Raw genomic sequence first — 27,218 nt, forward strand, 5'->3', positions numbered from 1 at the left:
GGCGCCCCCAAACTCCACTGGAAAGTTCCGAGCCTTTTCATCCCTCTCTCTCTCTCTCTACGCTTTGAACTTTTCCACGGGAGACTTCTATCCATTGACTTGGAAGGACACTGTCCAGAAACGAGTACTCCTCCATGGATGAGAGAATGACTCCCCAGAACGTCCGCGTCTTCTTCAGTTCCTCCTCTCTCGATCCCTAAACCCCAACACACACACCTCTCTCTCTCTCTCTCTCTCTCGAACATGGCATCCGATCACTCCCCTCGGCTCAAGGGCGTCGTCATCATCACCCTCCCCCCGCCGGACAACCCTTCGCTGGGCAAAACCATCACCGCCTTCACCCTCTCCGACGACCCCCCTCCCTCGCCGGCCCAAGAACCCGATCGCCCCCTGACCCGTCAACCAGATCTCCCCGTTCGACTCCCCCCACGAAACCCCGAGCTTCGGTTCTCTCTCAGGAGCCTCTTGCTCGGCAGCCCGAGAGCGGTCTTGGGGTTCCTGGGTGTCTCCCTTTTCGCCTTCTTTCTCTTCGCTTCTCTGTACTCGAGGACCCTCCAGGAGCTGCGCGACTCCGACGAGGACAGAGAGAGGGATACGTTTGTTTTCCCTCTGTTCCCTAAGTTTGGTGAGGGTGTTTTGTCGGGGGATGACGTGCAGCTCAAGGTAGGGAGGTTCGTGGGTTTTGATGAGGAGAGATTCATGGCGTCGATCGATGGTCGCGCGAAGAAAAACCAGAGGGGGCCTAATTTCGTCGATTCCGAGGATGTAACTGATTCATCTGCTATTTTGCCCGTCAGGGGCAATGTGTATCCAGATGGGTATGTCTTGAATTTCTATTTCTTAGTGTTGTATCTTCTTGGTTCTTACGCATTACGTGGGGATGTTTTTCGTTGAATCCTTCTTCCTATATCTGCGGGTTCGGAGATTAAGCATTTACTGCTGAATGAAGGAAGTATGAGGTTTCTTCTTTTAAGTTGTTGGCAAATTCTAACTATAGGAGTTGTGATGGGGCAAGTGAAGAGTAACTACTTTTTAGTCCTTTTTTCGTAAATGAAGAGGGAAGGGAACTTTTCACTTTTCTAATAGGTCTGGATCAACTTCTTGGAGGCGCCTCAAACTTTCGTAGTGCATTTAGCTTATATGCATAGTGAAGTTTCTGGTGTAGATCGTGTGGCATCAAACATGCAACTATGAAATTGGTATATAGCCTCACCACACGGGATGCAAGGTAGTCCAAGGATTTCTTGAAGCAAATATCCAAGTCTGGAAATGCTTCTTGAGAATAAGATAACAAATTGATCTAGTAAATTTGTATTGAAGTAACTGTTTTGAAAGAATGGACCTATATCCCTGCTCCGGCGACGCCATAACATTGTTTTAGTTGTTCCTTATGTTGGACCGGTACAGTTTTCTTTGGCTTTGTGCCCTAAGCTATTCCTGCGAATCTCACTGAACAGTTTCATGAAGTGAAATTCGGCGGGGCCGAAACCTGAATACAAACTTCTGTTTTGATTTATCTGAGAAGCTTGCATATACATGTCTAGCTTATGACTTTTAAAATGTCCATAATGCGAATCATGAAACATATAGACTCATTCTTCTCAAGAAAATTTTCTGTCAGGGCATAAGATGATTTTATCTCTTCCTTTTATCAAAGCAAGAATTTCTAATAATAACTTCTGTTGTAGCTTGGTGTTACTTCTGTTTTCAGTTGGGTGGGATTAGTGCTGTAAGTGTATTCCTCCGCTTAATAGTTTTGGATTTTCACTTAGATGTGGTCTTATAGAAGTATAAAACCTACCTTTGAGGGGAATGTGATACATTAACTGGTTCCGAGAAGTGTCATTGACAATCCTTTTCGACAAAAAGCAAACAACTAGAGATCACCAATCTCACGTTTTTGTATATCTTGCTTGCCGCGATATGTTAGATAGTGGAAGATTTACAAGTTGTAATATTTTTCTCGGATACATCATTAGCAAGCAAGTACCTATGTGCTTCGCCGTGCTCGATAGCATTAACTTTGAATTTTGCTACTAGTACTAAGGGCCTCCATTGATTGCATGATATTGTTATTGCCAAGGATGTATTTCGTAGTAGTTGAATCTATAATGCTTAAATTGATTCTGTAAGAGTAATCAATTAGCAGATGATTTTCTCGGTAATTAGTATTTTTTCGGGCGTGTTTGGAGCACTAATTTCTCAAGCATTCTGCATGATATATTGCATTGGCAATTTGAAGAAGCCACGTTGGTTTATCAAGATATTGTCAAAACATTATTTCTGTTTTGTGGTGGACGATCTGGCAACATATGCTTTTTTTGTTTATATTTACATCTTCCATTGTCTCTTGACTCGTCTGTTTCTCAAATCCTCCTTACTTATCAAGCTGCGAATGCAAAAGGCTCAAAATAGTGAGCTTGCCTTTGTTTTTAAAGTAGTATATTCATATTACTGGTTGTTGAGCAGGTTGTATTTTACTTACATCCTGGTTGGGACTCCTCCAAAACGGTATTATCTTGATATGGATACTGGGAGTGATTTAACGTGGATCCAATGTGATGCTCCGTGTAGAAGCTGTGGCAAGGTATTGCTAAGTTAGTTTTACTGTTACTAGTTTGCTGAACGATTAATAAATTGCATTATTTATTTAATTCTTACTGAATCGTTCAATAGAGGTGAACTTTAAAAAAATGTGTGTTTGCTTTTGCTTAGGAGAAAGAGCAAAACTTACTTTATCTTTCAAAATTTGAAATGGAAACAGATATATTTTAAGCTTTCAGAAAACATAAAAAAAGTATACGAGGAATCAACATATCAATATCTGTATGTTTTGAAAGATTTTAGATGTTTTATGTTAGTAAGATTCAAATTTACTGAGCCTTGGGAAAAGAAGAGCCAAATGTGCTTTAAAAAAGTCTAACCAAAAAAACTCACTAAATGGGGTTTGTCAGAGGTCGTCAACCAACCTGAGAGCTAAGAAAGGATCGTGGGAAAAAAGCAACTTGCAAATCCATCTTCCACATATTTTTATTAAAAGGATGGATCAATATTCTGTCATATTTATTCATGTTCCCTTACTGATGAAAACACCCTTTAGGGTGCCAATGCTCTCTACAACCCAAAGGGAGGCAAAATAGTACTGCCAAAGGACTCGTTGTGCAAGGAAGTCCAAAGGAGTGAGGGGACTGAATATTGTGAGACATGCCAACAGTGTGATTATGAGATCGAATATGCAGATCATAGTTCCTCCATGGGCGTTCTTGCAAGAGATGAGCTCCATCTAAGGACTAAAAATGGGTCGTTGGCCAAAGTAAATGTGGTTTTCGGGTATGCCTCTCTGTGTTGTTGCATGCAGATTGCTTGTCTGTATGATTTTTACTAGATGAAATGCTAATATGTTTGTATCTCATGTTAGGTGTGCATATGATCAGCAAGGCCAACTGCTAAACACCCTGACAAAGACGGACGGAATATTTGGTTTGAGCAGATCTAGAGTCAGCTTGCCTTCCCAGTTGGCAAGCCTTGGAGTGATTAACAATGTTGTAGGCCATTGTCTCTCCTCAGATGCCTCTGGAGGGGGTTATATGTTCTTGGGTGATGGCTTTCTACCCAATGGGGGTATGTCATGGATCCCCATGATGAAAAGTCCTTCTACGTGAGTATGGGCATCTAGGGTACTCTTTAAACTGCCGCTTTACTTTTCTGATTGATTTGGATTTGTTTGTTTGTACTTCTGAAAAGTCAAAAAGTAACTTTTCTTACTTTCCTGCCAAAATTTACAATATTATTCAAATTTTAATAATTATGAACAATTTATATCTGAGTCTACATGTCAATATAAAACGATTTTAAAAGGTTTCAGGCAATTTACATTAAAAAGAATTCAAAGGGCATGCACGGTAAGATTTTGAATAAGTCGAAAGTGAGAAGTAAATCACTTTAAAGGAACCTTTTTGAAAAAGCCATATTTTGTTGGGGTAAACGCATGCGTTTTACCTCCAAGGATTTTGGATTTGTGTTGTTAATCCCCATTTCCTGTTTCTCATTCTCTTTGTCTGTGTTTAGATGTTTCAATGTCGTTGTTCTTCTTTTGAATGAGTCCGTTTTGCATTACTTTGCTCCGGCATCCATTCATGGTCCGCTGTCTCTTTCCAGCAACTTATATCAGACGGAGATTCTCAAACTGAGATATGGGAGCAGTTCACTCAATTTTGGTGGTCAGAACAGTGGATTAGGGCGAATAGTTTTTGACAGTGGCAGTTCTTATACATACTTTTCCAAACAAGCGTACTCCAACTTGGTTGATTCTGTAAGTCCTGTTGTCAGTAGCCACTCTGGCAATTAATCATTTCATCTTGGAATTCACAGTAATTTTAGTTTGTCTACGGAACCTCTGATGCAGCTTAAAAGTCTGGCTAGCATGGGACTCAGCCAAGATCAGTCTGATGATACACTGCCCATATGTTGGCGAGCTGAATATATTATCAGGTAGAAGTAAAATGAGAAAGATATTCTCCTCTCCTTCGACAGTGCAAATCTATGGCTTGCTATTGGAATGTTTAAGGCTTTTTAAGATCTTATAATCCTATAGCTGTATTTAGCATCTTTTTCAAGAAAACAAAATTAGCTAAAAACCAATGTTTTATACCCCATTTCATAAAGCCATGATTGACAAGCTAAGATTGAATTACTTCTTGCTATGAACTCTTTCATGTTTCAGATTGCAAGTCTTTCGAACCATGTATGAGTGGCACAGGAAGTAATCAGAAACACACAAAATACTAGTGGAAGTAGAAGGAAATGGTTAATGGAGAGATTTAAACATTTTCAACTTTAGAAGCTGTTTACCCAAATAAATATTTATAGGTACTCAGAATCTATAACGGATTGCAAGAATAATAGCTATTGACTCAGCCCCGTGGAAGTAAATGGCAGTATAAGCTTTGTTTGAAGTAGATGATCAGATCAGAGCACATGGGTAATGGATAATTGGACGCTACATAGTGCTCTTCTCTTGGTTCTCACAGCCTATTAACTAATAGCGGTAGCAATAAATTGACTTTGTTCTAGGTCCTTAGGTCCCTCTGTCCAGAGAGCGAGCTTTTCTCTGGGTTTACAATTATTTATCTCTTGCGTCTCTGGAAATTTCTTCAATGAATGTGATGTCATTAACCTCAAGAGTTTGTAAGATAATACTGCATTGGTGTCTGAAATTCTCTAGATCGATCGCTGATGTGAAGCACATCTTCAAAACTTTGACCCTTCATTTTGGGAGCAAATGGTGGATACTATCCACGAAATTTCATATCCCTCCTGAAGGCTATTTGATCCTCAGCGTAAGGGGCAATTTCTATATACCCTCTTTCTTTCTGTGTACATAGAGCTTAATTTTCTGCGCAATGTCTACGCTCCTTGCTTGGCAGAATAAAGGAAATGTGTGCTTGGGCATTCTTGATGGAAGCAGGGTGCTTGATGGATCCACAAACATACTCGGAGGTATCGCCCTTTTTCTTTTCGGAGTCCAAAACACAGCATGCCGCTTCTTTAACAAACAACTATGAATAAAAAAGCTCATTTTATGGTCCTCTTAAAGATCCATGGACTTTTGGTGTCTACAGATATATCGCTACGCGGCAAGCTGGTGGTATTTGACAATGGGAACCACAGAATTGGGTGGACTCGATCTGACTGTGTCAAACCGGAAAAGTATCAGAGCCGCCCGTTTATATGAAAGATCAAATTCTCATCGAGACTGTATCCTCCTGTATATGATGATTTTGCGAGGCTCATGTCCCTCCCCACATGTGCGGCACGACTGGGTTATTTATTTGCGTAATCCTATATTGAAAAGGTGAGTGAAGATAAGAAAAACTAATTAGCTTGTAAATATACATTAATGGTATAAGTGGGATCTCAAGCCTCTATGTATTTCTATACATATAGAATATTACTATCTCTTTAGCCGTCGAAGTAATGTGCCAGTTAAATTCGCAGAGAATTCTTATCTCGATTGGGCTGGTGCGACCCAGTAAGACAGCACGGCCATGCCCGACCCAAGAGAAAGTAAATAGGGTGATGGAGAAGTTGGGCCTCGGGCGGGCCTGACTAATCCAGGCAGTCACGAAGCTAGTTCCATAAGCCCATGTCCAATTAGTGGGCCTAGATATGGTGGCCTTGTTAACTTGCTTTACAAAGGCCCACTTGTGAATTGTGGGCCCCAAGCCATCTTAAGGCCCAATCAGGAGTCTAAGATAATTCATGTATCATTTCTGGGGCAGGCTGGGCTTCGTAACTGCTTCGGAGTCATTTGGCTTGGAGGGCCCATGGGCTTCCTGGACCACGTGTTGGCTAGAACGGGCTCTAAAAGGCTCAAAGCTGATTAAATGTGGTCTCGGAGGCCCAGGGGAATTCACAGTGGGCCTTTTGGCCACTTCGGGCCCAAGAGCTCTCTAAGTGACTGTTCTGGGCTACTGGGTGAGCCACAGGCCCATCTGTTGGTTAGAATGGGCCCTAAAATGGCCGAAAGCCGATTGAATTGGGCCTAGGAGGCCCATAGTAATTCGCAATGGGCCCTAAAATCAAGAAGTGCCAGTCGAATTGGGCCCAGAAGTACCAAAGAAGTTGGCATTCGGCGTCCTGGCCATAATGGCAGGCCCAAGAGCTCCCAAAGTGACTAATGTGGGCTCATGGGCAGGCCCTTGGGCCTCCAGAACTGTGTTAATCAGGATGGGTCCTAAGAGGACCAAAATCTGATTAAATTGGGCCTGGGAGGCCCATGACAATTCGCAGTGGGCAACTGAGAAGGGTTAGGGATTTAGGGAAGGTAATCGCAACTTCGGAGCCGAACCTGCTAGTTAGATCCAAGGCCCATGAATCCCGACGGAAAGACTAAAACACGAAGGTCAGGCAAGATTCCCAATCGGGATTATATTTTGTCGCCGAAGTGTGCACGTATTCTGTCCTCTTTTCTGTTTTTGTCAACCAATAATTACCCTTTTTTTTTATAATCGTGTATCTTTTTATCTGTGTATTCGGACAAATTACATGCATATAATATATTTATCTCATGCCTGAATCAAGTCAGCCATGATACCTATCAGCTAATTTTGAACTCTAAAATTGAGATATGAAAAGAGAGAAACCCTTGGACAAATCATCAAGTTGCTCAGTATGAGCTTCCAATTTGAGGGCGAGCAAAATTAGGAAATAAAAAAGAGCCACGCCAAAAGAATAACAAAACGGAGACAATCTACAGCTAACAATTCTTAGCTCATCACCATGACCTGAACACTTGACTGAAGGGCTCGACTGCCGAAGAACCTAACATCAACATCTGGGTCCTCGTTCAGCTCGACCAAACACGGACGAATAGTCTTCTCCACAACCTGCAGTTTATTTTCAAGAGCGCCTATGTCAATAAAACCCAAACATTAATTATGCCAGTAAATCTTCCAGCACAAATTAAATGTGAGGAAACAATCGCATCAACCTTCCAACTCCTTGTGGGCAAATTTAATCTCAAAGAACCATGATTCCAAAACAAAACATTAAATTTCTTTATTCTACTTTTAGATAATACTAAACGTGAAGAAATTTAAAGCTTTACACAACAAATATGCTTCGCTGAGGTAAACACGGATGCTACTTACAGAAGGATCGACTAGAGGAATAATAGACTGCAACACCTTTGCCGCATTGAACCTGATATTGGGTACCCTGCCACGTATGAGTACTCTCAGCCCATTTCTCCACGCAACTCAAACAATCATATAAACAATGGAGAGGCATAAGCTCTGTAAAGAAGCAAGAAATCAGGCGCGGTTTTAGACTAGAGGAATAATAGACTGCAACACCTTTGCCGCATTGAACCTGATATTGGGTACCCTGCCACGTATGAGTACTCTCAGCCCATTTCTCCACGCAACTCAAACAATCATATAAACAATGGAGAGGCATAAGCTCTGTAAAGAAGTAAGAAATCAGGCGCGGTTTTACCTATCTTTTGAGGAACTAATAACCACTGGCAAAAGTTTTGAACAAGTGATGTCGGATCCCATGACAGGAGCAAGCAGAGATATCACATGAAGGACGGTCATCCGATATAGATGGTGCGGGTTGTTTATCATGTCCAAAACCTGTCCACAAATGACAAGCTATTTAAAGGCATCCTTATCCTCATACAAGAAAATTGCAGCAAAGAGCAACCTAAAATAATACCTCTACATTATCTCCCGTGGTAATAATACCACGCAAGCAGCAAGGAAAATTCTAATTCAGAATGTGACGAGACTCTCATGTATATCTTATTTATCCCATTTTTTAATAAAAAAAAATTTTGGTCAGAACTTTTTTAATAGTTTAAAAGCAACAGCTGGAGATACCTGTGGAACTATATGTTCCATTGCCCATTCTGGTCCAAATTCTTCTGCAAGGCGCCTCACATTATTAGCAGCGGCATCTCGGATACTGTATACCTACAACCATCACAGACTCATTAAAAAGGATATGTTAAGATGCTTCACATGGCACCACATTCCTACAAGGATGAATGACATGGTAAAGAGATTCACAAGCATTACCCCATGCACAACACATGTATATACAACACTAATTATAGCAAGGAATCACCTTATCTTTCAGCCACTGCATGCATAGAGCACCAAGTTCATCATCAAAAAATCTAACACCCAACTGACTAACCAGCAGCGGTATGTACTCTATGATGGCAAGCCTAACCCTCCAGTGCCTATCCTCTGCAAGTTCAACAATAGAAGGTAATAGAGACTGGGAGAGCAGATCAATTCCAATCACCTGCAATTTAGCATTTCCCAGTTAATGAATAGTACAAATCCCATAGAGACAGGTGTAGGTAAAACAATTACTGCATACACACCTTGACTGGCCATGCAAATATTTGCTGGGAGATGATAATTAGTTCTCTACACAACTAATGGCAAAGAATGCATCTTGAAAATGTAAAGAATTTATCCTAGATATGTGAGAGGTATAGTATCCTTACTCAAATATTTTAAAGAAAGAAACTTCCTATAATTGGTAATGCTTAAGGAGTGTCCTTACAATACCCTTAAACAAGACCTACATTTATCTAAAGCAATCGAAGCGCTTGAACTATAGATCATTTATGATAGTCACAGCTAATTTACAACCAATCACTAATCATAATCGTCAACATGAGCCTATACAGGGCAGCACATTTCTGATTTACCATACCAAGCACTGCATAAGCTCTGTGGTTCCGATAGTTTCTAGTTCCAAAAACACCACAAATAAATGAAGACAAATTTAAGATATGAAGCTCATGCATGGTTGACATGCCAAATGGACCACACATCTAGATCTAAGAAGTCTACACCAAGGACCAAGACATACCAGAACTGTCCCTGCAGTCTTGCCTTAGAAGTTCTACTTTAACTAACATGTTCGAACTATCTAGATACTAGATAGTAGAGGCATGAAAAGTCCTTCCATGTGACGGATATATTTATCTGTTTGGTATTGACTTATTTTTAAGTACTTTTTTCGTTTTTTAAATCTTGCAACCCCTACATTTTGTCTTTTATTCGACACAAAATATCTAAAATCATTCAAAACATACAAATATTGGCTTGTAGATCTACATATAATTTTACAAAACTTAACATAATATTTTTTCAATTTTTTTAAAAAAAGTGGAATTTGCTTATAAAAGCAAATGAAAACGGGGATTTTCGTCAAAGACATTATTCCATATTTGGAGCTTTTTCACTAATATTCATACTCCAAGTCCACTCATTTAAAATATCGCAAGTCCCAGATAAATGTGATTCAACAATCAATAAGGGATTCCACAGACCTGGTTAACTTGATCAAGTTTGCTAATGATATTCAGTCGAACATCAGGAAATTCATCTTTCAGAAGAGACAAGAATATTGGCACTAGCTGTTCAATTGTGGCATCCTGCAAGGAAACAGGTTAACCCTTTAATACTAAGAAGTGCAGGCAGACATGGATGAAGTTAAAAGGGCTTAGTACACCAACACGGTATCTACAGTAAAACCTTTATAATCAAGCTTAATCCTAACATAGTTTGCGAAACCAACCTTAATCCTAACACATTTGAAAATTTTTCACACTAAAATCAGATCTGAAAATAGGTCAATTTGTGCATCACAGGCCTTTTATCACCCCAAGACACAATTTCCAGGAAAACATGAAACATAGAAAAAGAAGTAACTGGATTTGGTTGGAGATTTCATAAGCTCATGAAAAGTAGTCCGAGCTTCTTTTTTCCCCTAATATGTTCATTACTGCATGTGGGCTTCCGGCAATACTATGTATCTAAAAACAAAACAAATGGAATCGTGAAGGAAAGCCTCAAAAGGGGGTCAGACAAATTAAAACTGCAGGACAAATTCACGTCAAATGGAAAAAAGAAACTGCCTACATAGAGTACCATCACTCCTTGAGCTGAACTGGAAATGGATAATGACACAAATGACCCCTAAACTTTTGCCTAATATGCAATGTGGTCCCTGGACTTTTAATTTATTCAATGTGTTCCCTCAACATTACCCCAATGTGCAATATTGTCCCTGAACTTTCAATTTGTTGAATGTAACGTTTGGTACATTTTTAATTTAACCCCTGAACTATATGAAAATGTTCAATGTTGTTCTTCCATTAATTCTAGTTCAGAAACAACATTAAACATTTTCATATAGTCCAAGGATCAAATTGAACATGTACCAAAAGTGTATGGATCACACTGAACGATTAAATAGTTCAGGAACAACATTGCACATTAGGCTAAAGTCCAAGAACTACATTGAACAAATTAAAAGTTCGGGGACCACACTACACATTGGACCAAAGTTCAGGGACCATTTGTGTCATTTTCCCAACTAGAAACATATGGCAAGTACCAAAGAAAATTCATGTGATGAGAGAGATACAACCTTCCCTAAAACTGGTGCCATTCCCATTATAACAGAGGCCAAAGCAGACCTGACATGCTGTGATGAATCTGTCGACAATTCCAGCAAAAGAACAGGACACTGGTTTAAATAGATAACAGCCAAATAGTGAGCTTTACTATGATTATTTAATCACGTAAAGAAAGCGCTGGATCACCGACACACCTACACACAAGGAAGAATCTACTGAATTGCAAGTTCAGGATTGAAAATCCTGCATAACCTGGTCACTTTTCCTGCTGCGGCTATACGCACTTCAGCCTCATTGTCACGAAGCAGGCGAACATATGCAGGAACCAGGTGCATTACAAAGATTTCATCTCAAAATTTATATGAAATTTTAATGAAAAATAAAAAATGAAAAACAAAGAGAGAGAGAGTAGTGATAATTGTTATGGTTATGAACACTATATAAAAATAAATGCATCAAATTCACCATTATCAAAAGTTCTACTACTTAGGTAGCTCGCTATGAAGCAGAAGATTTAAAATGCAAACAAAAAGCTCAGCAACATAAAATGATTAATGATTACCTAGTTGGTTCAGGACCAACAGCTTCACATAGCTCATACAATTCATGGGCAACCATGTAACGAACACGCCAAGACTTATCCTATTACAGAAAAAAGGTCTAGATCATGAGAACTTAGCCTGACCATAGATTAACTTCCACTACCGACAGTATATAAGAGAACAAATCTCATCCAAATGTGCAAAAATAACTCAACAAATTGTAAATGGCAACTGCCAATCACCAATTGTCATTAAATTAAGTTTCCCAAAATGCAGCTTCTGAAAGCACACCAGAAAAGGCAACAAATTTTAGTAATACATTTAGCTGGTTTGCCTCTTCTGGAATACTGTTAAAGATGCGCCCACACTCTTGTTAAAGAAAAAAATGAAGAAAAAACCAAGTTTATGGAGCCCTAAGTGGAATCATCTGCTCATAATTATAAGAAGCTGTCCTAGACATTATCAACCAAATTGCTTTTATAAGTCTGCTTTCATGATCTTTAGAATTCTTTCTGTCCAAAAACGTATCATGTGAAGCATCTGAGAGGCTGAGACAGCAAATTTTCACAAAAAGATGTAACCGTGAAGAGGTAATTTGAACAGCTCTTGTGCTTGCTAAAATTAGATAATTGCTAGCATGGCAATATCTTCTCAAAATGGATCGACGTATTGTGTAAAAGAATTGCGTAAGAACAGAAGTGCACTTGTCTGCTATCCAAAAGAAGTATAAATATATGTACATGTATGAAGCCATACACTTGCCATGACTAGACATATCATTGAATAAAGGTACAATGATGAACTTGAACACTACAAGGAGAACTGACCAGAATTACATTAAGAAGTCATGAAACAGAAAAGGTGTACCTGGGAGAAATTAACCATGACAGGTAGGATATGGGCCACAGCGTCTTGAGGTCCCAACAACTTCCCAAGAGCTGCGCACCCTTCAACAGCCAGTAAGCGCACAGAATCCTGATCTGAACCAATTCACAATATAAAATGAACTCCAGTTAGTGCAATTTGAGGGGAAAAAGGACAAAAACGAAGGAAGAGAAATTCGCTGCTGCAATGTGAAAGCATAAAGCATTTGAAGCACAGTCTGCACCAACAAGGATAACTAAAAATGTAAGAACAAACCATACTGTCAATTTCTATCTGCTTTGTACATAATTAACATGTACTTTTGCAAATTACAACCCACACATATGTCCAAGTAGCCTCTTATTACGCAATTTTACGGATGAACTCACATCCAATAAAAGCTGCAGATTAGGCATAATCTTATTGATAACCAAAACAAGTTAAAACGAAGCCCAAAGATCCGTACAGGCAATAAGTTGTTCTTGTACCTTGCAACAGAAGAAAATTCTATACAGATGATAAGATAAGCTAACATTAGCTAAAGGGGATAAAATACTAAGACATTTTATCTGCAAAACCTATCAAACACCATAAGAATGATTGGCGTAATTAACTACACTTGAATTCAATACGTGGGATACTAGTATAATAGTTGAGAGCACAACCATGCCAAAGAACTGTAATCATAAATATGCAATTCTATTTCTTCAGTGCAAATATACCACCGGTTGTCCGACAGACTATAGATGCAAATTCTATTTGCGGTTATGCATGTATTCTCAATAGGGTTAAATCATAACTGAAAGATATCCAAAATAGCAACTTTGCAAAAAGTATTTGTTGATAACGACACATATGTGAGAATTTGCATACCATCTTGCGTTAGATCCTCGAATATAGACAGAATATCAGTTTTCAAATGCACAGCTTCAACAGTAGGAGCAAATTTCCTAAGGTTTGTCGCAGCAGATCTTCTGACCATCGGCATGTCATCTTGACATAGCTGACTGTATATTCCTCGCAGTTCCGTTTTCAACGCCTCTGGGGCACTGGGGTAAGCAACATGAAACAAACCAGAAGCTAAAACACGAGCTATGAACCATTCACCAGCAGCCAGCCTCCAGAAGTGAGAATCATAAAGAAAGCCGGGTATCTTTCAATCGTTGTGGCTTGAGTAAATCATGTGATGAAGAAAAAAGAAACAATAACAATGCAGAGTTAATCAATTAACCACAGATACTTTAACGCATTTCATTTGTTCACCTTGGAAGTTTGAAATTACTCCTTTTTGCGTACCTATGTTCACATCTGAACTATTAAAGGGTCTCAAACACTACGAAACTAATCTCTGAAGCAGGCACATAAGAGGATGAGGTACGGTTTTTCAACTATTCACTTGGCAAGATGTTTTCTCCAAAAAAAGGAATTGTAGATAAATGCCAAAGCTTCATCTGGTTCTGTCTGTTCTAGCTTCCCGCATCCAACTTACAAGAACAAAAGTACAACTAGACCAACATAAGCATCTGTACGATAAGAGAAAACAAGGTACCTTCATCATGGGAATGAAGTAGTCGACCACATCATGCTCCCTCATCTGATCCCCAATTCTACACAGAGATGCAACTGCCTTGTCCCTCACACGGGTTTCCTCGACAGTACAAAGTGTTTCCAGCGGCGTCAGCAACACATTAGCATGCTCAACACCTCCAACATACGGGATAAAAACACCCAGTTCTTCTGCCATTGCCAGAAGCACTTCATCATCGTCATCATTGTTCTCGCCGAGAAACGGGATCAACTCCTTCCGAGTCCTCTCTTCGCCAAGCACACGAGCGATGGTAGAGAGCCGACGGATAGAGTTCAGACGAAGTTGGATATCCTCATTCTTTAGCTCGTCTATGAGCACTGCAATAGGGTATAATGGCTCCTCAATCATGGCCATCATCAACTCTCAGGAATCTTCAAAGCTGCTAGTAAAAGAACAAGTTGTTGAAGAATCTGCCGACTAGTTAACGAAGAACCACTTCCATCACACACAAAACGTGACTAAACTAAAGAAGAACGACCCCAAGAAATCTTCCTCGCTTGCACATGGTCATAGAAAATCAGTAAAAGGAACTCAATCAACCTCCTCCACAAAGCGGTTCTCCGTAAGTGGATCTATATGCCCATACCCAAAGAGGCACAATTGCGTTCCGATCCCAAAATCTAAAAGGAACAGGGGGTACGAGGTTCCGATTCCGCGATTAGATTAAGAACATACGAATGCGAAACACGAAGGCATCGATTGGAGAGAGGATCAGATCGCGAAAGCGAACGCAACGTTCGACCATCGATCGGTCTTAGGATATGGGAACACGATCGGTGGTGGGAAGATGGATGCGGGAGGAGCATGAAGAGACCGTACCTCTTAGGCCGTCAAGATGGAAGAGAATCGCCGATCGGCGACCGAGAGAGATTCGCAGATCTTACGAACCGATCGAGAGAGAGATCTGTGATTGTTCGGGTTCAGTTCATTACGAGATCCTTTTCGCTGTGCGCATTTCTGACGTGAAAATTCGAAGAGTTCGAATTCCGAACGACGAACATCTCCGAAATCATTCCCGCCCGTACGGCGGTTACCCGTTTTTCGCTCCATCCGACCCGGAGTCTTCGGATCCAATCGTTCTAAGGTGGTCGTAGCCAGGGTGGGCCGATTTCCACCTAGAACTAAAATTGGGAATCGAACCATAAGGGTTTCTAGAATCGGAAACCGGTTCACTTGGTCTTAGATAGGGGTGTCAATGGGTCGAATCGAGTCGGGCTTTTCTTGATACCCGACCCAACCCGAAACGTACATGGTCGCGCTTGACCTGCCCCGCCCCTACCCGAGACCCTATTCAACATTTACCCAGGAGATGGGTCGAGTAAGGTCGAGTAAGTGCCAGTGCCACAACGCCAAAATCTCACCAAATCCTGCTCAGTCTTTCTCAAGCAAGAGACGAGTGCAGTGGCTATGGAGGGTGCGAGTATCTGCAAAACCAAGAAAAAGAAAAATCACATCCAATTTAGACTAGTCAAATAAAGCTAACGCAGGGGTGGAGAAGGCGGGGTGAGGATGACGGCGGCCAGGGCAGGGCGAGGATGTCGCCTCGGCGACCGCATGCTAAGAAGGGGAAGCGTGGATGCCAGCGGCGGCGAGGACGAGGCCAGATCGAGAGCCGCAAGGCGGGCGGCGGGGGCGAGTGCGGCGGGGGTGGCCAGAGGGGGGTGGTCATAGAGGAGGAGGAGGGGGGAGAGATCGACGTAGTTAAGGCTCGAGTGGGGTTAGAGAGGGAGAGGGAGAGAGAGAGAGGGAGTGGGTTTGGTGGTTCCGTCTAGATCTAGTGTGACATTCTGAATTTCGATCCATTTTCGAGATTTATGAAACGAATATTTCTTTCATGCACTTTTAGTTAAATCTCACTCGGGATTGATCACTCTTGAGAAGACTAACCGTTAGGAAATGGCTAGCTAGAAATAAAGTACGTGGACCTAAGAACTTGACCATGGATCGACACTTCGACCATAAGAATTAACGAGGAGATATTTTTGGCCATTATAAGCCGATCCAAGGATGGTTATGGAACGATTTGCAAATGTTGTATAATTGGATCATGGGTGATTCCGCTTGACCATTGTATGAATTTCGAATGATCCTAAACCTAATGCGAACGATCGCGTCAATTGGAATTAGTGATTGGCCCTCGCAATTACATGACAACCGAGGTCGCCATGGCTTGAGTTAGGGGTGTCAACCCGATCCGACCCGACCCGGACATGAAATTTTCGTATTGGGTCGGGTTTGGTCTTAACTTGTTTGGGTAATAGTAAAAACAAGGCTTCAGCCGAGCCTGCCCAAAACAAGCCCAACAGAAACAAACAAGAACCATTTGTTCTTCTTGCTCCCAAGCCCACCCGAAACCCTATCATTTTCTTCCAGAGCTCCGGATCTAGAACTGGCGATCGAGTAGTGCGACGCAAAGGCAACTGGCGGTGACGATCGGCGTCTTCGCTGCCGGCGCCACCCTGATTGCGACCGGCATCCACCTCCCCTACGCCAACGTCGCTTCTCAGCAAGCCCACGCCAAAACTCGTAGCGACTTCGTCAAGTCTCACCTCCGAAAGCTCCTCGACGATTGACCCTCCCGACCCGCTGCCCCCGGCCCCACCCACAAGTGACGATTTCTCTCTTCCAGTGAGCATCGCCGTCTTTCAGTTAATCCCCGGCGAGGTCTGAATTTGCGGTGTTCCTGCTTCTTCAACGGCATGGTGCTTTGGGTGTGTTGGATTGACTTTGTTTTGAGAGTGGAACTTGATTAGATCAGCTCCAAGTTGGCTTTTTTTGCTTTTGTTCGTCGAAGAGTGGGGAACCCATTTGTTGACTCACTGTGCCTTTTGAGGTGTTCTATGTGCCTTTCGAGGTGTTCTATGTATGCGTGTTCATCTCATTTTGTATCAGCCGATTTTGCATGTCATACCAACTGTTCGATAAAATTACTGAGTCAAGTGATGACCCTGCAACGACCTTGTTATCTTCATACGACAAAGAGGATCATTAGGTGCCTTTATGATTTTGGGTGCATCTTGTCCAAAACGTAGGAGGAGCGACGCGGTTCAGATCTGAAGAGATCTAAGGAAAATCACCGTCAACTTTGACTCGGTTTCGCAATCAAGATTCTGAAGGGAAAGTGATCGTTGGCTTCATTCATTTGCGGAGATTTCGGCGATTCCGGCAAAAACTAGTGTCTCTGGCCCCACTACGCCACCTTCCACAACCTCAACGCCGGCATCGGCTTCCAGGCCCTGCTCTTGCCCGTCGCCTTCGCTTTTCTGTGCTGGTGAGAGTTTGACGATGTTTGTTTGTTGGTTTCGTTCGTTTCGGTGTTTGACGAAATGTTTCTTCCAAACAACATGTTTTTGAACCGTAGAGTAGTCCCATTACTGTGTTATTTTCTTTATTCAACCCGGCATGTTTGTACAACGATGCAAAGGCCATGTTTAGTCATCTGTCATTGCATAGTAACAGTTGCATAGATAATGGTTTCGTTGCATAGTTTTGTTGATAGCATATAGCGATTATTGGGCAATGATGGTTTTTGTTGATTCTGGAATGTTAATTATTTTTGCTGATTGCTAGATGTCTTTGTCGACGGATTCTAGCCACACAAATAGAAGGAAGAGATCCATTATGTGGGATCACTTTAAAAGGATTCCATGTACAGACAAAAACCAAGAAAAGGCTGAATGTTTATATTGCAGGGTCTACATTGGTTGTTCTAGTACTCAAGGGACTAGTTCAATGCATCATCACTTAGATAGATGTAAGGAATATCCATATGCAAACATTAAGAAAAGGCAAAAAAATGTATCGGGTCAACCTGTTGGGGTTGGTAGTTCATTTGGTCCATGGAAATTTGACCAAGATGCTAGTAGAAAAGAATTATCTACCATGTTCATTCTTGGTGAATTACCTTTTAAGTTTGTAGAAAATGAGGGTTTTCGGTGTGACATTCTAAATTTCGATCCACTTGGTATTTATGAAATGCATAATTTTAATAACGCACTTGTAGTAAATCTCGCCCAGACTTGATCACTCTTAGGACACTGACCAATAGGGAAAGGCTAATTAGGGATCTAGATTCGTGCGACCATAGAACCTGACCATGGACTGACTTTCGACCATAAGGATTGTCGAGATGATATTTTGGGCTAATATAGACCGATCTAAGGATGGTCAGGGATCGATTTGCGAATGTCGTATAATTGGATCGCGGGTGATTCCGCCTCGCCAGAATACGAAATTTGCGAACGATCTCAAACCTATTCCAAACGATCGCATCCTTTAGAACTAATGATTGATCCTCGCAATTACATGACAATTGAGGTCGTCATGGCTCAAGTGAACTTAAATGTGGTTCGATTTAGTATCGACCACGGGTCGAATGTACGAATTTTCCCGAAAGCCACCCGTTAGTTTGGGATAAACTCAAGTCGCGTTTATTTGAGTTTGTCATTAAAGAGAGACTGAGTTTGGGTGTTGAAAATTTTGAAAGTCATGACAGAGTAATTGGACGACGTCGTTATTACCGTGGTCAGCCTTGGATTTGTCCGAATTCGTCAGAAAACTGAAATTTTGACAGGAAGTGAAAAATGACCGTTTTGCCCCCTGGGATTTTGTGAAGGCTAAGTATAAAAGTGGAAGGGCATTTTGGTCATTTCACCCCCACTTTAGAGATATAAATTTTTGGACGACTTTGCCCCTGCACTTTTTGTGAAATTCCTATTTTACCCTTGGATATTTTTTGTAAGAATTGATCTTGGCCGTTGGTTTTTGGATAAGCTTAGATCTTGGCCGTTGAATGGAAAGTAGAGAGGAGGGTAGGATGGTAATTTTGGCTAGGGGTAAGTGCACCAATTATTGGTGCCACTTATTTATTTCCTTTTTCCTCTCTCTTTCTCTCTCTCCCTCGCATTCCCACGCCAAAACCCTCTCTCTCTCCCCCTTGGCCGAACCAACCCTCTCTCTTCCCCTTAGCCGTGTTTTGGCCGGAGCCGTGCCAGATCACCGCGTGCTCGCCGTCCGCCGTGCGTCCGACCGCCGGACCGCCGTGGCCACCGCGTCCTCGCCGCCTTGCCGCCCCCTTAATAGGCTGTTCTTGCTTGGAAATTTCAAGTAAGTGACACCCTAATCCCTATTTAGGATATCGGGTATTAACGGGCTCGTTTAGACACGGTTTAGTGTAGTTTTAGGGGCTGTTTTGGATGAGGGTTTTTATGGACGAATTTGTGGTGATTTGGTTGGTAATTAGAGGCTAAATGAGGGCTGAGTATGGTTGGTATAAGTGCTGCAAAATTCGGTTTGGTGCATAGGGTACATAATTTGGTTCGACTCTTAATTGTGTGAAATCGGGGTGTAGTGCCGTGTTTGTTGTGCCATGGTTTTTGTGATGAAATATGGCATGTTATGTGATGGTTATATGTATGTTACATGGGCTGAATTGAGATGGTTGAATTGAGTGCATTTAATTAATGTTCGAGTATGTGAACGTGTGAGATTTGAGGCGTGTGATGTGCGTATGATCACTAAAAAGCCCTGACGCGTGTTTACGCGGGGTACAGATAAAATATGGCGTGTTGGCATGTTCGCGTGTTCACTTAATCCTTAAGGCGTGTTTACACGGGGAATTGAACCGGCCTGAGGCGTGTTTACGCGGGTCATGATACGAATGTGGAGCCTGAGGCGTGTTTACGCGGGCTATAGAAAGAGATTGAGAATGAGATGTGTGATGTGGCAAGTGAAAATGAGATCGGGCCTGAGGCGTGTTTACGCGGGTCGCGATAGGAATGTGGAGCCTGAGGCATGTTTAAACGGGCTGTGGAAAGAGAATGAGAATGAGATGTGTGATGTGGCAAGTGAGAATGAGATCGGACCTTAAGCGTGTTTACGCAGGTCATTGGCAAGTTTAATGAAAATGGTGTGGTGGTGCATGATGAGTGTGAAATGCGGAGTTTGGAAATGCCATGTGTTCGACATTTGCTTTTGGGCATGAGATTAGTTTGGAAAGAGCATGTGGTTTGAAATTTGTGAATTTGAGACTAACGTGCAGATTGTGTGTACTAAGAGCCCAGGTAAGTGCATTTGTGTGCATGTTATGTGTTTATTGAGTGATATTGTGTTTGGACTTGTCTGGAGGTACGTGATAGCCTAAGTGGGGTTTAGGCTGTCGACTTATTGAGATTCGTCTCATAGTTGTATAAATTAACCTTTTCAGAACCCCGGCCTGGACCATGAATCCTCCACCGCCACCGCCTCAGCGTTTTGGGCATACCTATGCATACCGATCATGCAGTAGTAGAGTACCCTATAGATGATAATATAGCTTGGATTAAGCACACCACAGTAGTTTGGGTAGATGTAGGACTACCTCTTTGGTAAGCCCACACTTATACAGCCTGGTGTTTCCGGGAGGGTTTGAACGAGTTCGGACCGGTTCGTGGTTTCGATGTCCCTTTCGATGGAGTGAGAGATTGGGACCCATCGACTATACCTCCTCCTGATGGGGAGATAACCAGCCTCGACACTAGCCTCGCACAGTCAGGTCATCAGCCTGTACCTGCAGAACCCGAATCCACGGTGGCTGAGCCTGAGCCGGAGCCGAAAGAGTCACAAGCAGGGTACGATCCGATGGACGTGGATTTAGGTGAAGAGCCTGAGGGGGAGCTCGAAGAAGAGGAGCCTGAAGAAGAACCTGAGAGAGAACCCGAGGAGGAACCAGAAGAAGAGCCAGAGGAAGAACTCGACGAAGAACCGGAGGACGAGCCGCCGATTGATGTTCCAGACGATTCTGATGATGAGATTATCGAGATTGAGGCGGATTCTGAGTCTTCAGAGGAGCAGGAGGATCAGGGAGAGTCAGATTCAAGTTCTAAGGAGACTGACTCAGAGTGGACACCGTCTAGAGGTCGTAGGGGTTAGTTGGGGGTAAGGTAACCTTTTTTGAAGTGCCCCTTTTTGAAGTTAGTTTATACCCAGACTACTGGTCCCTTTTGATGTTGGTGGTGCGAACTTTAGAAGCCGATATGCGTGTATAATATGTTTATTGTAAATAGTATGTAATGTTATAAGTTTGATTTGGTAATGAATGTATATTCTCCCTATTGCCCCTTTCTAAATATTGTCTGGGTGTATGTTTGCTTCCGTTAGTACTTTATCTATGTGTATTTGGGGTCGGCGACATCCTGAGACGTCGCATTATTTCGACCAAGCTTTGGAGTGTCGCGCGCTCGTCGGGGTTCGAGGCGTGACATTCGACGATTTGTGTATAGAATCCAGTCAAAGTTTTCAATCCCTACGCGTAACACGTTAAAGAGTGATTGCTATGCATTATACGTGAAGGAAAGAAGAAAATTGATGAAATATTTTGTCGACACGTGTCCTAGAGTTTGTTTGATGATCGACACATGGACCTCTTGTCAAAATTTGACTTATATGTCTCTCACTGCTCATTTTGTTGATGCTAATTGGAAATTGCAGAAGAAAATCCTAAATTTTTGTCAAATCCCGGGTCATTCTGCCAAAATAATAGGAAATGTGATTGAGAAATGTTTGACTAGTTGGGGGATTCAAAGTATTTTTTCCATCATTGTAGCTAATGCAAGTTCAAATGATTTAGAAATTCAATACTTGAAAAGAAGACTTAACTCTTGGAACACTCTGGTATTGAGAGGTGAGTTACTCCACATGAGGTGTTTTGCTCATATACTGAGTACGATAGTGAAAGAAGGCTTAAAAGATATAAATGATTTCATTGTTAAAATACGTTCAGCTCTACGTTATGTGAGGTCTTCTCTTGGAAGGTTGAGGCGGTTTAAGGATTGTGTTGAACTAGAGAATATTGAGTCCAAGAGTCTTGTATGTTTGGATGTGGAGACTCGTTGGAACTCGACATATATGATGCTGGAGGCGGCTTTGAAGTTTCAAAAAGCTTTTTTCTTATTGGAAATTCAAGATAGCAAATTTGTTGAAGAACTGTCCAAGGCGAAAAGGTTGCCTACTAGTGATGATTGGAATTATGCCCGTCACCTTCTTCCTTTCCTGAAGTTGTTCTTTGATACGACTTCAAAAGTTTCGGGTTCTTCTTATGTCACTAGTAATAATTTGGCAAATGATGTCTATGGGCTTTTTGGGATGATTAATGAATATTGTGAGAATGAAGATAAAAGTTTGCAGGAAATGGCTAAAAGAATGATGACCAAATTCATTAAGTATTATGGCAATGTGAACAATATCAATCTTAATTTGTTCATTGCTTGCATACTTGACCCTCGACATAAGTGGGAATATGTGAAATGGTTGATTAATGATGTTTATGAAAGCAAGCAAGCAGAAATTTTACATGATAAAGTAACATCATCGCTAATATCATTGTACGAGCAATACTGCACTGGTAAATGCCCCCAAGGCAACTTGAGATTAAAGGGTACAAGGACAGTAAATGTGTCAAAGTCTCCCGTGGTTGGTGCGGACTTTATTACTGCAAAGTATCTTAGCCAAACGGGACAACAAATTTTGGAAGAAAAATCTGAATTGGATAAATATTTGGAAGAAGGATGTGAACGTTATAGCCCCGACTTTGATATCTTAACTTGGTGGAAAGTTAATTCTTCGAGATATCCTATCCTCTCTTCCATTGCTCGTGATATTTTGGCCGTGCCCGTTTCGGCTCTAGCATCAGAGGCCGCATTTAGCACAGGAGGTCGTGTATTCGATGTCTTTCGTAGCTCCTTGACCCCAAGAATGGTGGAGGGTCTCATATGTGCTCAAGATTAGCTACGATCCTCTCCACTTTCACTTTCAATTGAGGATGACTTAGAAGAACAAGAAAATTTTGAGTCAAGTCAGAAAACATAATTGTGGAATATTTATTCTTTTATATATTACAATGGATACTTAAGTTCTCATTTTGATTGTGAATTTAATGCAGAGTGTTCAACTACAATTATGGAGCCGAACTCGATATCAGTTTCTCTTGATGATTGACAAAGTTGAAAATTGGTACTTGCTAAACCAATTTTTTTATTCTTATTGCAAATTTACTTTTTCATATTCAAATTAGGCATTTAGCAATTGTTATCTTCTTCATTTCTTACTTGCAAGTTGACCTTACTGAAGAATGGTTTTTTTTTCCAAATCTCGGATGTGGGGTTGTTATCACTTGCTTTACTTTTTTATCATTTCCTTTCTTTAATTTGACTGGATGGGTCTTTTTGCATCTATGGATGACATATTGTAGTGATGCAATAGAAATAGAGAAATGTGAGTTTTTGCATATTGAAATAGAAAGATGGTGCTTGCTGAAATCATGTAATGCTTTGGTGAGATCCAATTGAGATTTTGAGCAGGAAGTGAAGTAACTTGTAATGCGCCTTGTTCTTTTTCTTCTATGAGCAGGAAAGCATAGAGATTTCATGTAATGCTTTGGTGAGATCCAATTGAGGTTCTGAGCAGGAAGTGAAGTAATTTGTAATGCGCCTTGTTCTTTTTCTTCTGTGAGCAGGAAAGCATAGAGATTTCTAGGGAGAGAGACAACAGAATTTTTTGCTGTATATTCATTTGTCAAACTCTTTCCTTTTTTCGTATGCATGCTTACACAATCCCAGAGTGAAAGCGTGATGATAAGGTGAGATGTGACAGTGTCCTAAGAATTCCTTTGGTTTCATGAGATGTCCTAAGAATTCCTTTGGCCTCATGAGATAGCTTGGATTTTCTTTTCTTTTTTCAGTCTCATTGTGTGCTGTCTTTGGGAGCAACTTGATGAAACCTGTAAAAATATTGTCGGATGCATACAGGAACGCGAAAGGGATTTTTCTTTTTCTTGTTTACTCTACCCAAGCCAGTGATTTGTAAGGTATGGGATAGCATGAAGATTTTGAGCAAAATAAGATGCTGATAAAGTTATTGAGAAAATGAATCGACCGCAAGAAATGATTAGTAAACCTCTAAACATGAACCCGACCCGACCCGAACACGATCGGATTGTGCGGCTATATCATGTTCGGGTCTTGTTTCGGGTCAGGCCAAGTACATATATTCATTATTTCGGGTCGAGTCGGGTATCATGAAAACCCGACCTGACCCGACCCATTGACACCCCTAGCTTGAGTAAGCTTAGATGTGGCTCGATATTGAATTGGCCATTGGTCGATACGCGTAATTCCTAAAAGTCGCCCGTTAGTTCGAGATGCACTAAAGTCGATTCGATTGAATCTGGCTATTGATTAGAATTTGAATTGGGTATCGAAGTTTCAAGATTTCCACAACTAAATTGTTGAACTTGGTCTCAGTAAGCGTGGCCAACTATTGGATTACTCGGATTTATCGGAAAAGTGTGATTTAGACCAGGTATTGAAAAAGACAATTTTGCCCTTGAGTTATTTGAATTCATTTGAAAGGTTGAAAGATAAATTGGACATTAATGTTTTGCCTCCAATGGCCGAAATTAGAGGTCCATTGTGCCCCTACTCGTCTTTGTTTGTTCCCTTTTTGCCCTTGGATATTTCTTCTAAAAGATTGATGTGAGCCATTAGATCAAGTAATGAGATTAGTGAGTAAATCCCAGCCCTTGATTGAGCTTAGTGGGGTTGTTAGTGGTGAAAAGTGGAGGTAGTTGACCTAACAAGACTCTCCCTTTTGATAAACTTATTCTTTCCTTCTCTTACTCTCTCACTCTCTCTCATACACACTCCCTCTCCCTCTCTCTTGCATTCGGCCGACTCCTCTCCTCTCCCTCCTCACGAGCTGCTGCTCGCCAACCATTGCCGGAGCCACCCAGCCGCCGGCAGCCACTCACCGCCGTTGCCGCTCGCCTCTTGCACCCCCTACCGTGACACTCTCTCATTCCCTCTCTTTCTTACTCACTCAGCCATAACCACCACCAACCGAGATCACTAGCAACACCCCCGACCACCTGAGCTGCCGTCCGCTCTTGCTGCTTGTTCACCGGAGTAGCCGCTGTCGTGCCAAAGCTCTGCTGCCCCCCTCCCTTTGCTTGATAATCTTGCTTAGGCTCCCTAGTAAGTGCTCCCTAAACCTTGATTAAGATAATGGATTACTAATGACATGTGTAAGGGCAAATTAAGGGCTGTTTAGATGTGGTTTAGTGGATGGATGAGTTTGGTTGCTTGTTGGTTCTTGCTTGGTTGATTCTCGGTTTGGTTACTGCTGCCTCTGTATTTTGTTATTTTTATGAAGACTTGTGTGGACCGAATCTGAGAAGATGTCATTCATGAAAATTGTTCCTAAAATCTTGAAGCATAAAATAAATTAAATCTGGAATTTTTGGAGATAATTTGGGGTCATTCGGAAGTCCATTTTTGGACCGTCTCAAAACTGTCGAAATTACTGTTTACCCGACCTTCTTATATTTCCGAATTTTTATAAATTTTTTCAGGTCTCTTTTCAACAAACTTCCTTCATGAAAATTGTTAAGAACACTTGTTTCTATCACATATAAAAATTTAAAAGCTTTTTAAAGATATTTGGGTACTGATTGAGATACATTTGGAATGCCGGGCGACCTGTCCAAACGAACTGATTTCTGTCTGATTTTGAGTAACAAAAAGAGGTATTTACAGTCGGAACTGGGTTTCATGCTCCCATGAAAAATGTTTATCAAGATGTTTTCTATGACATATCCAAAATTCATAATTTTTGGAGTTGAATTACTATTTATTTCAAAAGGATTTCGGTTGTTATGCAGCCGCCTAGAATAGCCCCAGTTCTGTGCAAGTTCGATTTTTTCTCTCTCTCGAGGACTATTCGGTGTTATTATTGCATATGAGAGGCGCGGCTTTTTGTTAGATGAGTAAGGAATTTAGTGGTATTTGACTAATCAAAAAAATGAGAATTGGTTTGAGTGCTTAAATGCCCGTGTGATCACATAACGCCATGATGCGTCTTACGTGGGGATTAAACCCGTTTTGATGCGTTTTACGCGAGACGATACCCGATTTATCGGATGCCCGACGGGGGCCCTGATGCTAATTGCGGTGGAGGCCGGATTGATGCTTTTCATGGAATGTCGTCTTGATGCGTTTAACGCGGGACGTTGCCGTCGCCGACGTAGTGGGACGATGCCCGATTACGCAGGAAGACCGATAACCTGATGCGTTTTATGCAGGTTCGGGGGAGCCCGAGGGGCCGTTAATAATCTGGACTTAGTGAGTGCAATGTGCATTATGGAATGCCATGTTTGAGACTAATGTTGGGCATGTCTAGATTATTAAGTGTGTTATGCATGTTTATGCCTCGATTTTGGTTGTTATACTCGATGAGCGTTTGCTATGTTGTGGCAGTTCTCTAACGTGCAGGGCTTATGTATGTGCTAATGTGAGGTAAGGGCGCCTATAATTGATATGGTACATTGATTGATAGAATTGCATATTTAGAACTGTTCGGAGGTACGCGTTAGCCTAAGCGAGGCTTAGGTAGTTACTTATTGAGATTTATTCTCATTGTTGTATCCCAAATATTTCAGACCCCCACCATGAACATGAATGACCCATCGTAACACTTTGGGGTACCGATGCATATGGAGCATATGTTGACGGAATACCCGGTGGGAGAAGATAAGGTTTACATTAGGCATACTAGTACTGTTTGAGTAGACGAGAGCGAGACCTTTAAGAAACCACATACCTTTTTGGCTTCATTCTATCAGGACGGAGACGAGTTGTTTGGTCCACTCCGGAGATTTGATGCTCCCCCTAATGACGGAGTAGGAGAGTGGGACCTCATGGAGATCCTTCCACCGGACGGAGTTGTTACTAGTCCGAACACCGGTCCTGAAGATTCGGATCCCGAGTCGGAGCCTATGGAGTCTGACCCCAAGCCGGAGCCTATTGAATCCGAACCCGAGCCGTCCGACGACATGGCTGATCCAAGATCGCCTGAGTATTTCGAGTCCGATCCGGGGATGCCGCCTGGGTATCGTGGCGGTGAATGATAAGTTTAGAAATCCCGACTTTTGAGAAACCCTCTTTTGATTAGAGGAGTTAGGCTAACCGACCACCTAACCGTTTTTGTTACACGTGGTCCGTAGTTAGTTGCCTCATAGAAGGCTTACAAATATATATGTTGTTGCTGACGTTGTGTTTATAAAAGTGTTTCATTAATGTGTATCAAATGTCTCTCTACTATCCCATTTAATTGTATGTTGTATAGAGAGTTCGAGTTTGCTTCCGCTTGCGTTATCGTTGTGATTTGATTGGGTCGGCGACAAGTCATGGGATGTCGCACACTTAACGACCTAGGCGGAATGTTGCGTGCTCGTGGGGATCGAGGC

At 41.7% G+C, this 27,218-nt stretch overlaps 2 protein-coding genes and 1 pseudogene across 2 annotated transcripts; 2 read left to right on the forward strand and 1 right to left on the reverse strand.

The window, feature by feature from the left end:
- The first annotated feature begins 35 nt into the window (after positions 1 to 35).
- LOC115680373 (aspartyl protease APCB1) lies at positions 36 to 5,973 on the forward strand. Its single transcript, XM_056314571.1, has 9 exons — positions 36 to 818; positions 2,470 to 2,587; positions 3,101 to 3,330; positions 3,419 to 3,658; positions 4,159 to 4,312; positions 4,406 to 4,491; positions 5,225 to 5,339; positions 5,427 to 5,499; positions 5,622 to 5,973. The coding sequence occupies exons 1-9, from the start codon at positions 244 to 246 to the stop codon at positions 5,732 to 5,734; spliced, it is 1,704 nt and encodes a 567-aa protein (XP_056170546.1). The 5' UTR covers positions 36 to 243; the 3' UTR covers positions 5,735 to 5,973.
- Positions 5,974 to 7,122: 1,149 nt separating this feature from the next.
- Positions 7,123 to 14,546, reverse strand: LOC115680374 (serine/threonine-protein phosphatase 2A 65 kDa regulatory subunit A beta isoform-like; annotated as a pseudogene).
- Positions 14,547 to 21,616: 7,070 nt separating this feature from the next.
- On the forward strand, positions 21,617 to 26,879 carry LOC130138915 (zinc finger BED domain-containing protein RICESLEEPER 2-like). The gene is made up of 2 exons (XM_056314496.1): positions 21,617 to 22,390; positions 26,595 to 26,879. The coding sequence occupies exons 1-2, from the start codon at positions 21,617 to 21,619 to the stop codon at positions 26,877 to 26,879; spliced, it is 1,059 nt and encodes a 352-aa protein (XP_056170471.1).
- The last annotated feature ends 339 nt before the right edge of the window (positions 26,880 to 27,218 follow it).

This window comes from Syzygium oleosum, unplaced genomic scaffold (assembly GCF_021117445.2).
Source record: "Syzygium oleosum isolate NSW1041296 unplaced genomic scaffold, Sole_v2.1 Sole_v2.09, whole genome shotgun sequence".
Lineage (NCBI taxonomy): Eukaryota > Viridiplantae > Streptophyta > Magnoliopsida > Myrtales > Myrtaceae > Syzygium > Syzygium oleosum.

Excerpts from the sequence above, each read along its gene's own strand:
- LOC115680373 (XM_056314571.1), top strand. The coding sequence starts at position 244 with ATGGCATCCGATCACTCCCCTCGGCTCAAGGGCGTCGTCATCATCACC. Across the intron at positions 2,588-3,100 it reads CGTGTAGAAGCTGTGGCAAG|GGTGCCAATGCTCTCTACAA; the intron begins GTATTGCTAAGT and ends AACACCCTTTAG. Across the intron at positions 5,340-5,426 it reads AAGGCTATTTGATCCTCAGC|AATAAAGGAAATGTGTGCTT; the intron begins GTAAGGGGCAAT and ends CTTGCTTGGCAG.
- LOC130138915 (XM_056314496.1), top strand. The coding sequence starts at position 21,617 with ATGAGGTGTTTTGCTCATATACTGAGTACGATAGTGAAAGAAGGCTTA. Across the intron at positions 22,391-26,594 it reads ATGTGTCAAAGTCTCCCGTG|GACGGAGACGAGTTGTTTGG; the intron begins GTTGGTGCGGAC and ends TCATTCTATCAG.